This window comes from Entelurus aequoreus, linkage group LG07 (assembly GCF_033978785.1).
Source record: "Entelurus aequoreus isolate RoL-2023_Sb linkage group LG07, RoL_Eaeq_v1.1, whole genome shotgun sequence".
In the NCBI taxonomy this organism is placed as follows: Eukaryota; Metazoa; Chordata; class Actinopteri; order Syngnathiformes; family Syngnathidae; genus Entelurus; species Entelurus aequoreus.
The window spans coordinates 31,320,072-31,332,571 of NC_084737.1; the positions used below are offsets into that span (position 1 = coordinate 31,320,072).

General features: G+C 39.0%; 1 protein-coding gene across 1 annotated transcript in view; it reads right to left on the reverse strand.

Moving 5' to 3' along the window:
* LOC133653669 (protein Wnt-2b-A) overlaps window positions 1-12,500 on the reverse strand; it is a 63,774-nt gene that overhangs the window by 22,852 nt on the left and 28,422 nt on the right. Inside the window, exon 2 of the mRNA XM_062053206.1 lies at window positions 10,752-10,972. Within this exon, the coding sequence (XP_061909190.1) occupies window positions 10,752-10,972 (221 nt within the window). The remainder of the gene's footprint in view (window positions 1-10,751; window positions 10,973-12,500) is intronic.

Genomic DNA, 12,500 nt, shown 5'->3' on the forward strand with positions numbered 1-12,500 from the left:
AAAAAAAGAAAGAAAGAAAAAAAAGGGCAGCATAAAATACAGGGTAGATCCAGAAGAAAATATACATTATAAACTAAGAGCGGTAGCTAACATAGAAGCGGTTATGATTAGTTTCTGGTATTTTGTTTTCTTTACTGTCAAACACTCTTTTTGTTTCTATTTCGTGTTTGCCTCCCTTTTGCCTTTACTTCTCCTGCCGTAGCGCTGGCTGCCTCACTTATCCCTATTTGGCAATCAAGACACACCTGTTTCTGGTTGCCAATCAGGATGCTTTATAGGCCAGCCCTGCTGGATCATTTATTTGTGCTTTTTTTCCTCCATGCGGAAAAGCTTTCACTATGCTTGCTGTGTCTATTTAGCCTTTTTGTGCACTCTCCTGCTACACTACAGTCTGTTATTAAACATTTTTTAACCTGCACTTCGCCTGCCATCTCTACATTCTGGGGTCAAGACCAATACAACTGTGACACGTTTCAAGCTCTGCTTCACCGGAACGTAACATAAGCGGAGTTTTAATGTTGTGAAAATGGGCACGGACCCTTTAAGAGACTGAGTTCTCGAGTCTCTCACGTGTTCCCGGAAGTTGGATGTTGATGGCACAGAGAGCGGTAGCGATGCCGGCAAAGAGTACAGCGGAGTATGATTGATGTATGAAGGTGTTCATTAAACACAGTTCTATAAAGCAAGAGTGGACATCACGTTTCTACACTGGCCACGAGGATACTGCGCACAAGCTGTGAAAGAACCCATCGATTTTCCCCTCCAGGACCGTCTGCCCATACTTGCCAACCTTGAGACCTCCGAATTCGGGAGATGGGGGGGGGGTTGAGGTGTGAGGGGCGGGGTTGGGGGGGAGGGCAGCGTTGGGGGGGTGCGGGGGTGTATATTGCAGCCCGGAAGAGTTAGGGCTACAAAGGATTCTGGGTATTTGTTCTGTTGTGTTTATGTTGTGTTATGGTGCGGATGTTCTCCCGAAATGTGTTTGTCATTCTTGTTTGTTGTGGGTTCACAGTGTGGCACATATTTGTAACAGTGTTAAAGTTGTTTATACGGCCACCCTCAGTGTGACCTGTATGGCTGTTGACCAAGTATGTCTTGCAGTCACTTATGTGTGTCTGCAGAAGCCGCACATATTATGTGACTGTTTGTATGATGAAAAAGCAAACGTGACGACAGGTTGTAGAGGACGCTAAAGGCAGTGCCATCACGCCCTTAATAATGTCGTCCAGGAGAATGGTTGCCCCGGGAGATTTTCGGGAGGGGCACTGAAATTCGGGAGTCTCCTGGAAAAATCGAGAGGGTTGGCAAGTATGCGTCTGCCCCATTCACTGCACAGAGCAGTATCATGACATGCTACGAAGCTGATCGGCCGTAAGTGAAAACATGTTAATCATACATGCTACTCCACTGCTAACCAGCACTATAGACAGAACGAAAGAGAGACTCAAAATAAAAAAAATAAAAAAAACAAGCTCACTACTCACTGCATACTTTAGCCCAAGTCGTAATGTGGAGTTTGAAATCCACACGTTTAGACAAGCAAAACAAAACGAGGGAGAAACAATGGATGCATTCCATACTAGCCTCCGGAAACTGGCCCAAAACTGTGAATTCAGTGACGACAATTAAGAAATAAAATCACAAATCATACTCAGCTGCATGTCGTCACGGCTCAAGAGGAGAGCACTAAGAGACCCTAGGATGACTCTGAAAGACCTACTGGATCTTGCCAGGGCATTCGAAACATCTGAATTACAAGCTTCTGACATGGAAAACAAAAATAACACAGGAGAGATTGCAGCCATAGCTAGCACAAGCAACAAAAGATGGACAGGCTCGCTGCCCCACAGACCAAAGATGAACAGTGCACAACAACAGCAATCAATAACAACATGCAGGAATTGTGGAGGCACATTTCCTCACCAAGGAGGACAATCAGCATGCCCGGCAAAAGGTGTCTCGTGCAATGCATGCGGGAAACTCAATCATTATGCTCGTTGCTGTCACTCAAAACAGACAACCAAACAAACACACAGCATGTACAAAACAACAGCACGTAACTATAAACAAGTCAGATCACTTCAGACTGATGCAGACGAACTACCTCACACCTCTGTCGGCCTCAAGCACAGATGATGAGTACCTATTTGTCACAAGCACAACTGGTGGCGCACTACCACCAGTGCGGCAGCTTGTGATAGCTGGTGAAAACATGAACGTTCTGGTCGATTCAGGTGCTTCAGCCAACATTCTTGATGAGACAGCCTTCGGCACAATACAGTCAAATGTAAAGCTCAAACAAGCTAGAAAAAAAATATTTCCCTAGGGTTCAAACACTCCACTCCCACTCAGAGGAAAAGTAAACACAACAGTCTCTGCAAATGGCAAAACTGTCCAAGCAACTTTCTATGTGGCTGAAGGAGCTCATGGCTCCCTACTGGGCCACACAACAGGAACTGAACTAGGCCTACTGCACATAGTGTGTTGCACGCAGACCCAGAAGCAGGACATGTCCAAGGCTCTACAGCTACTCCTGCAATATCCAAATCCCACCACTGGCATAGGGAAACTAAAGGATTTCCAAGTCAAGCTTCACATCGACGACAGCCTACGGCCTGTAGTCCAACCACATCGTCACATTCCTTTCCACATGCGAAATAAATTAGAGCAGGAACTGCAACACCTAGAAGACCAGGGGCCGTACTTATCAAGCTTCTTAGAGTGCCATTTTACACTTAAGTCCTGAGAATTTGCGAAATTTAGTCCTACTCTCAAACTTAAGAATAAAAGCTTTTTATCAACGTTCTTAAGTCTAAGAATCACTCCTACTCTCCACGGTATTTAAGAGACCTTCAGAGGTGTCTTAAGTGGTTAGGAGTTGCCAGCAGGGGATGGCACTGAGGCGAGAGAGACGTGCGCGAACGTTCAGGGAACGGAACAATGTTTGTTTGTTTTTTGATGACGAACAGCTGATCAAACGGTATCGTTTAGACAGAGCGGATATTATTTTTGTCACAGATTTAATACTTTTCCATTCCTTGTTGATTTCTGCATGTGTCTGCAGTGGGCTAGTATATATAGAGCCACCCACACCAGTTTCAAATTAGTTGCCTAATTAATGAATTGGAAAGAAAATTTTATGACAGTAGCGTATGTGTGTGGCCGTGAGGTGAGTGACGTCAGTGAGTGTGTGGGCGACAGAAGAGAGGGAGCGGTAGCGTGAGTGCTGGCGGGGACTAGTTTGTTTTGTATTATTTTGCAGTTTATTGTCAAAATATACACTCCCAATGTCCACTAAAATATTTCCAAGATATTTCTTTATTCTTAGACAACGGATTCCCTTCCGTGATTGGTCATTTCTATGGACACAGAAATGACGTCACCTAAAATTCCGTTTACGGCACATAGTAATGTCGTAATTCAGCTCTGAGTGTGACACTTAAGATTCAGTCCTACACTTCGCTGAAAGTGTGAGTAAGACGCTTGATAACTAACTTTTAAGTGCAGCTTTCAGCGAAGAATTTATTTACTCTTAAGTCAACTCTTAGCAGACTTCTTAGGAGTAATTCTAAGAAGCTTGATAAGTACGGCCCCAGGGCATTATTGAGAAAGTTCATGGCCGAACGCCATGGGTGTCCCCCATCGTAGCGACTCCAAAACTTAAAAATCCAGAAAAAATCTGTCTCTGCATTGACATGCACCTGCCCAACACAGCTGTCCAGAGATAAAGGCACATATCACCTACAGTGGATAACATCATACATGATCTCAACGGTGCAACTATCTTCTCAAAGCTAGACCTCAACGCAGGATACCATCAACTGGAATTAGCACCTAAATCGAGATACATCACCACATTTTCGACACATGTGGGACTCAGGAGATATACAAGGCTCATCTTTAGAATGTCGTCGGCAGCAGAAGTTTTCCAGCACACAATTCAAAACGTCCTGCACGGAATACCAGGGGTCAGAAATTTCAGTGACGACATTATATTTGGGGCCACACCTGCAGATCACGATCGTTCCATGGAGGCAGTCTTCAAGAAACTCGCTGAGAACAACCTCACAATCAATGAGCAAAAATGTGAGTTGAATTGTACAAGTTCCTTCGCAACTATCGCACCACTCCTCACCACACCACCACTATCAGCAGAATTATTCTTTGGTCGACCCATGTCAATAAAACTGCTCTCCATCTCTCACCCCACTGACGACAATGACCTCAGGCAAACTGATGCACTAAGGAAGACGAAAATTAAACTATATGCGGACTATATGCGGATGAAAGGAGGAATGCTGTCCACTCACAGTTGAAACAGGGTGATGTTGTCCTGATACGTCAGAGGAGAACCGGGAAAATGGTCACACCATTCAACCCCAAGTCATACAAGGTCATCTCAGTGAAAGGAACAATGGTCACCACAAAAATACAGGGACATGAAGTCACCAGGCACAGGTCCCTGTATAAGCTTCTTAAACACCAGCCATTTGGCCCACTGAATTGTGACAGTGACAGCAGTGAGGATGATGATGATGAGGACAGTACCGGTGATCATGACCAGGATCAACAATGACAACAACAAGGTCCGGATCAAGACCAGAGGAGATACCCTGTCAGAGAAGACAGACGACTCCCAAGGAAACTCTTGGACTGAATTAACCTTTAAATTTCTATTTGCTCCTGTATACTAATGTCAGGAGGCATTTGTTATCCATTTCAAATATTTGTATTGTATTATCATTGTGAAAGTTTGAGCTGGCAAAATCTTTAGTTTGACTTAAGTTAAGTGTCATCATACAGTCCCTTTTTCCAGCAGAAACAAGGACATATAATTTGAAAGAAAAGGAAGGATGTAATGTTGTGAAAATGGGCACGGCCCCTTTAAGAGACTGAGTTCTCGAGTCTCTCACGTGTTCCCGGAAGTTGGATGTTGATAGCACAGAGAGCGGTAGCAATGCCGGTAAAGAGTACAGCAGAGTATGATTGATGTATGAAGGTGTTCATTAAACACAGTTCTATAAAGCAAGAGTGGACATCACATTTTTACAGGAGTAAAGGACACTTGTGTTTAAAGATCATTGTGGAAGTCATCCTAACAGCTTCCATTAATTGTTTGAATACAGACGCAGTAATACCTTATTAATCAGCACCACAGTGCTTTGCCCCTCTTACTCTGTGACTCATGAAGCACCACCCAAACCCCATTGTTAATTTAAACCCCAAGAATTTGTTAAGTTTACAATATGTCAAGTCATCACCCAATTAAAATCAAAATGCACGGTAAATGCCTTGAGTCTAAAACTATAAATGCACCATTAATCCAAATATGAGAAGAATCTCGCATATGGTATTTTACAATAAATCCGAATGTAAATGTGAAGCTAAAAAATTAAGTCAAAGTCAAGCCTTTCACTGGGAGATCCTGCAAAACAAGGTACTTCAAAGCCATAACCACAAATCCCTACTGTGCACTTCACACAGAAGGACATTTCTGTCAACGTCTGTTCTTCGATGTCCAAATTCCGTACAAATATTCTCCACAGGGATCATTAACTACATTGGAACCCTGTGTCCTTTTCCCAAAATCAAAAATTGTGTTCCAATACAGGAAAAGTCAAGTTTTCAGAGTAAGGGGAAGCATTTGTTAGAAATTATCGATTTACTTGAATTATATATTTTTTGTATTATGTTAAAGATGTGTGAGACTTTCAAACTGTACTTGAATTACACTACCGTTTAAAAGTTTGGGGTCACATTGAAATGTCCTTATTTTTGAAGGAAAAGCACTGTACTTTTCAATGAAGATAACTTTAAACTAGTCTTAACTTTAAAGAAATACACTCTATACATTGCTAATGTGGTAAATGACTATTCTAGCTGCAAATGTCTGGTTTATGGTGCAATATCTACATAGTTGTATAGAGGCCCATTTCCAGCAACTATCACTCCAGTGTTCTAATGGTACAATGTGTTTGCTCATTGGCTCAGAAGGCTAATTGATGATTAGAAAACCCTTGTGCAATCATGTGCACACATCTGAAAACAGTTTAGCTCGTTACAGAAGCTACAAAACTGACCTTCGTTTGAGCAGATTGAGTTTCTGGAGCATCACATTTGTGGGGTCAATTAAACGCTCAAAATGGCCCGAAAAAGAGAACTTTCATCTGAAACTCCACAGTCTATTCTTGTTCTCAGAAATGAAGGCTATTCCACAAAACTGTTTGGGTGACCCCAAACTTTTGAACGGTAGTGTATATCTTTTTTATATTATGTTAAAGATGTGTGAAACTTTCAATCTGGAAGTTCTAAACTCCTGTTTTAATGTCCTACATAGCATATTAACCTTCTCAGTGGCCTTGTGGACCTGCTCAGTGGCCTTGTGGTTAGAGTGTCCACCCTGAGATCGGTAGGTCGTGAGTTCAAGTGAGCCAAGTCATACCAAAGACTATAAAAATGGTATCCAATACCTCCCTGCTTCATGGCACTCAGCATCAAGGGTTGGAATTGGGGGTTAAATCACCAAAAATGATTCCCGGGTGCGGCCACCGCTGCTGCCCACTGCTCCCCTCACCTCCCAGGGGGTGAACAAGGGGATGGGTCAAATGCAGAGGACAAATTTCACCAGACCTAGTGTGTGTGACAATCATTGGTACTTTAACTTAATGAAACTCTGCTTCTTCCTACACCCTTTTGAACATGTTGTACTGAGAAACTGGAAGTGTGCGATGTACTATATTTTAAATTGATGCATGTTTGCAATAAGATAACTAAAATAAAATTAAGATAGGGTACATTGTCTCACATACATGCTGACCCCTGTGTGATCCAACCTGTCGACTGTGCATTTACTGGAATGTCTCGTTTCATCAGAGCGGTGCAAAGGATAGGGGCATTCAGTGTTGTGGGGGTGCGCGTGTGGGAGGACGAAGGAGGGTATTGCTGCTCATCATTCAAACCAGGGCTGTTTGTCTCACACGAAATACCTCTCTAAATATTTACAACTTCATTAATGTTTATCCTACTCCGCCACGCACAGCCTGTATCTCCATGCGTATAAAAAGGTTGCCATACCCAGTAAGCGCATATTCTCATTGGCTGGAAAAGATGATGCATCAAGGCAAGCGGGTCCAGTGACATCAGACGGTATTGCATAAGCATACTTGCCAACCTTGAGACCTCCGAATTCGGGAGATTGGGGTGGGGGTGGGGTGGGGTGTATGGTGGGCGGGGTCGGGGTGGGCCGGGCGGGGGGCCGGGCTAAGGGGGAGGAGTATATTTATAGCTAGAATTCACTGAAATTCAAGTATTTCTTTTATATATATATTTATATATATATATATATATATATATATATATATATATATATATATATATATATATATATATATATATATATATATATATATATATATATATATATATATATATATATATATATATATATATATATATATACATATATATATATATATATATATATATATATATATATATATATATATATATACTGTATACATACATTTATTTATATGTATTTATATATATGTATAAAATAAATATATATATATATATGTATATATAAATATATATATATATATATATATATATATATATATATATATATATATATATATATATATATATATATATATATATATATATATATATATATATATATATATATGTATAAAATAAATACTTGAATTTGCACTGAAATTCAGGTATTTCTTATATATATATATATATATATATATATATATATATATATATATATATATATATATATATATATAAATATATATATTTATATATACATATACAGTATATATATATACATATGTATATATATATATATATACACATTATATATATATATATATATATTTATATATACATAAATATATACAGTATATATATATACATACATTATATATACATATATATATATATATATATATATATATATATATATATATATATATATATATATATATATATTTATATATACATAAATATATACAGTATATATATATACATACATTATATATAACACACACATAACACTCCTCTCTACTCATTGTTGTATTTGAAAGTGCAATGCTTTGCAGCCAGTAGCACAGCCTTTGAAGGAGCATAGGTGAAATTTAATTTGCAGGAAAGGAGTGAGTTTAAGGTTGAATTGTCCATCCTCTTTCTATTCTCTGTCACTATCTTTAGTTGGACATTAGTACTTGCCGTAGTTTTGAAGCAATGCATGATGGGAATCCGGATGTTGTGTGTCAGTGTATTAACGTGCCGGCTGGAATAAACCAACGCTGAGCAATAGCTCCGTGCCTGTCTACTTTATGGGTTATAGATAAACCTATGGTTAACGGAGACATATATAATAGTCTCCTTCTTGTTGTGTGCGTGCAGTTGCACACTGAGCTCCAAAAGCCGTAGATGTTATAACGTGACTGGGCCGGCACGAAAAGCAGACGTGACGACAGGCTGTCCTCACTCAGGTCCGGCTGGAAATCGGGAGAAATCTGGGAGAATGGTTGTCCGGGGAGATTTTCGGGAGTGGCGCTGAAATTTGGGAGTCTCCTGAACAATTCGGGAGGGTTGGCAAGTATGTGCACAAGTCAACGGATGCTACTTCATTCACCACATTTCTAATAAAGTAGCCTACTGTAAAAATCATTGCCGTCATTATATGGAGACCATGCATGCAGTGGAGTGACTATCAGACACGACTGCATCTCTTCAGACAGCTCAGTTCAGTTCAGTTTCAGTTTATTTCAAACATGCATACGATACAATGTAATTCATCACATATTTCCAGTTGTTTCATTACAGCATGCCCAAAAAGGAGTAGAAAGAAGCTGAGTTTATTTAATCCCACTCCTTTTCATACCAGAGCAATTTTATCCTATTTCCTTGTTCTCTGTAACAGAACAGTGAACAAATAAATAATAAACAAATAATATACCATAGTAAGTAAACAAATATTAAATACATAAATAATCTTTGTCTCAATTTTAAAAAATAATAATAATAATGATAATAATAAATAAATCAAAAAAGGATTCAAGATGTTCATAATAATTCTTGTTCTGTGTACTTTGTGAACACTTGTAGTTTGAAGAGTCTCTTAAACTGAATCATATCAATGCTTTGTTTGATTTCTTTGGTTAATCCATTCCATAATTTTATTCCACATACTGATATTCTTAGGGTTTTAAGTGTTGTACGAGCATACACATGTTTTAAATTAGATTTTCCTCAAAGGTCATATTTCTCCTCTTTTGTTGAGAAGAATTGTTGTACATTCTTAGGCAGCAGGTTATAGTTTGCTTTGTACATCATTTTAGCTGTTTGCAAATGCACCAAATCGTTGAATTTCAATAATTATGATTCAATAAATAAAGGGTTGGTATGTTCTCTATATCCAACATTATGTATTATTCTAACTCATCTTTTTTGTAACACTGTTTGTGAATAAAGCGCACATTTGTTGTTGTTTCCCCATATGTCTGCACAACAACTCAGATATGGTAACACTAGTGAGCAGTAAAGAATATGAAGTGATTTTTAGTCTAGAACATGTTTTGCTTTATTCATTATTGACGTGTTTCTTGCTGCTTTATGTTGTATACTTTGCTCCTGATGGGTCCTGGTTAGCGCCTTGCATGGCAGCTCCCGCCATCAGTGTGTGAATGTGTGTGTGAATGGGTGAATGTGGAAAAAGTGTCGAAGCACTTTGAGTTCCTTAAAAAAGGTAGAAAAAGCGCTATACAAGTACAACCCATTTACTATTTACCATTCATTTTATCATCTATAATTACACCCAAAAATGTGTTTTCTTCTACCCTTTCAATGTCTACAACGTCTATTTGTATTTGTGTTTAACTTTCTCTTCTACTGTTACCAAATAGCATTATTTTAGTTTTACTGAGATTCAAAGATAGTCTGTTTTTGTCAAACCATCTTTTTAATTTGTTAATTTCTTCTGTTATTATTTGTATTAGCTTCTGTGTGTTCTCTCCTGAACAAAACGCTGTTGTGACATCTGCAGACATTGAATTATTTGTGCTAAATACTGAGCTAAATGTGTTATAGTACATGTCTATATGATTCGTTTTTGTGCAATCCTGCCCAGAAGCAAACAGCAATGAAATCACAAGATCCTTGGTAGTGGTAATAATGCGGAAAGGATTCATTGGCTTCTACAGTGTCGGCATAATTGGGTGAACTACAAAGCCGCGAAGTCTGGCAGGAGTGCAAAAACCAGTGACTTTAAGCTTGCCTGTTTGTTGACAAAGTGCACAGCTTTAAAAATAGTTTACTAGCGACAATAAGCCCGAGACAAAAAGAGACCCAGAAGAAAGGCTTTAAATAGTGAGACTAAAATAGTAGGCTAAATACAAGACAAACGTTCTTTTTATCCTCTAATTTGTCTTTTACTGACACGTTAAATAAAGAAACAACAGTTTAACAGGCAATCAGACAGTCATGATCAGAATTGCTTAACAGTTTATGCAAAACCTGCATAATATGCATACAATGCGGTTTCCCTAGCAACAGAGAATAATTCCACCTCACAAATAGGGAAGGGGCAGAATTGTCTGGGATAATCTCTCCAAAAGAGCATGCTTGATTTACACCATGAATAGTGCATCAATTGCCCCAAATGCAAATTGCTTAATGGTGGAAAGTGTATTAAGGTTAAGTAAAAGCCGAACCCATTTGTGGGCGTGTGGACTTACTTCTCAGCAAGACACGTCCAAACACTGTGTGATCCCGTTCCAGTGTGCTGCAGTTCCAGCGATGATGTCTGAACTGGTGCTGGCACTCTCTGATCCACTCTTTGGTGCCCTCGCCGATGGCCTGCATGATGTCCGGGTGGCGCTGACACAGTTGCCGCTGCTTATTCACCAAGGCTGGGATGTTGTCACAGATGACGCGGGCACCCAGTGCACCAATGTACCTGATGAAAACAAAAAAAACTGAGGAATGGCTACGAAGGGATATTGCCCCATATTGTATCACAGTGTCATTGTGCCTGTCTGTGTTCAGTACTGTGACGTGTTACATCCAGAGGTACAATTTGTGGAATACATTATGATTAGAGATGCAGATAAATTAATTAAAATGTAATATTGGAAATTATCGGTATCGTTTAAAAAAAAATAATAATTTTTAAAAAATTAAATCAACACAAAAAACACAAGATACACTTACAATTAGTGAACCAACCCCAAAAAAACCTCCCTCCCCCATTTACACTCATTCACACAAGAGGGTTGTTTCTTTCTGTTATTAATATTCTGGTTCCTACAATATATATCAAAACAGTCTGCAAGGGATACAGTCCGTAAGCACACATGATTGTGCGTGCTGCTGGTCCACTATTAGTACTAACCTTTAACAGTTAATTTTACTCATTTTCATTAATTACTAGTTTCTATGTAACTGTTTTTATATTGTTTTACTTTCTTTTTTATTCAAGAAAAGGTTTTTAATTTATTTATCTTATTTTATTTTATAAATTTAAAAAAAAAAGGACCTTATCTTCACCAGACCTGGTTGTCCATGAAATTAGATTGTTTAAAGGGCTCTTAAAAACCAGGTCCAGTCCAGATTATGTCCAGGTCGGGCTCAGCAACACACACCTTCATTTATGTACACTCAAAATTTGGGAACTTCAACAACAGATTGCATATAATCTGTAAACAAAATTACATTTTCAAAATAAGCATTTGTATACAGTCCAGACTATGTCCAGGTCGGGCTCAGCAACACACACCTTCATTTATGTACATTCAAAATTAGGGAACACAACAACAGATTGCATATAATCTATAAACAAAATTACATTTTTAAAATAAGCATTTATGTACAGTTCAGATTATGTCCAGGTCGGACTCAGCAACGCACACCTTCATTTATGTACACTCAAATTAGGAAACACAACAACAGATTGTATATAATCTGTAAACAAAATTACATTTTCAAAATAAACATTTGAGGACTTCCCATCTTTTTTTTATGTTTTTTGGCATCATTATTGGTTTCAACCATATAACTTTCGGTATCGGTTTCAAAAAATAAAATTAATGACTTTTTAAAACGCCGCTGTACAGAGCGGTACATATCCGGTAAAACACGGACGTAGGGAGAAGTACAGAGCAGTTGCGTCTCCCAGTCAGCAGCCCCTCCCCTCTCCCCTCTCCCCTCTACCCTCTCCCACACACAACACAGGAGTTAACGACTGCAGCATGAGAGGTTTACTGGCGACACTTGATGACCTCAATAAACCGCCGCGAGCGGAGCATAACAACAACAAGAGTGTGTTGTTGCCGGTGCTGTAGCCGTGGCTAACAAGCGAGCTTGAAAAGTTGGTTATGCGAGGAGGAACCAAGACGTCTTCCTTTAATACGAGCAATTTGATCTCCCGACTCTTCAAGAATCATAAGGAGATACTGTACATGATGAATACAAGCGGAAGATGGATG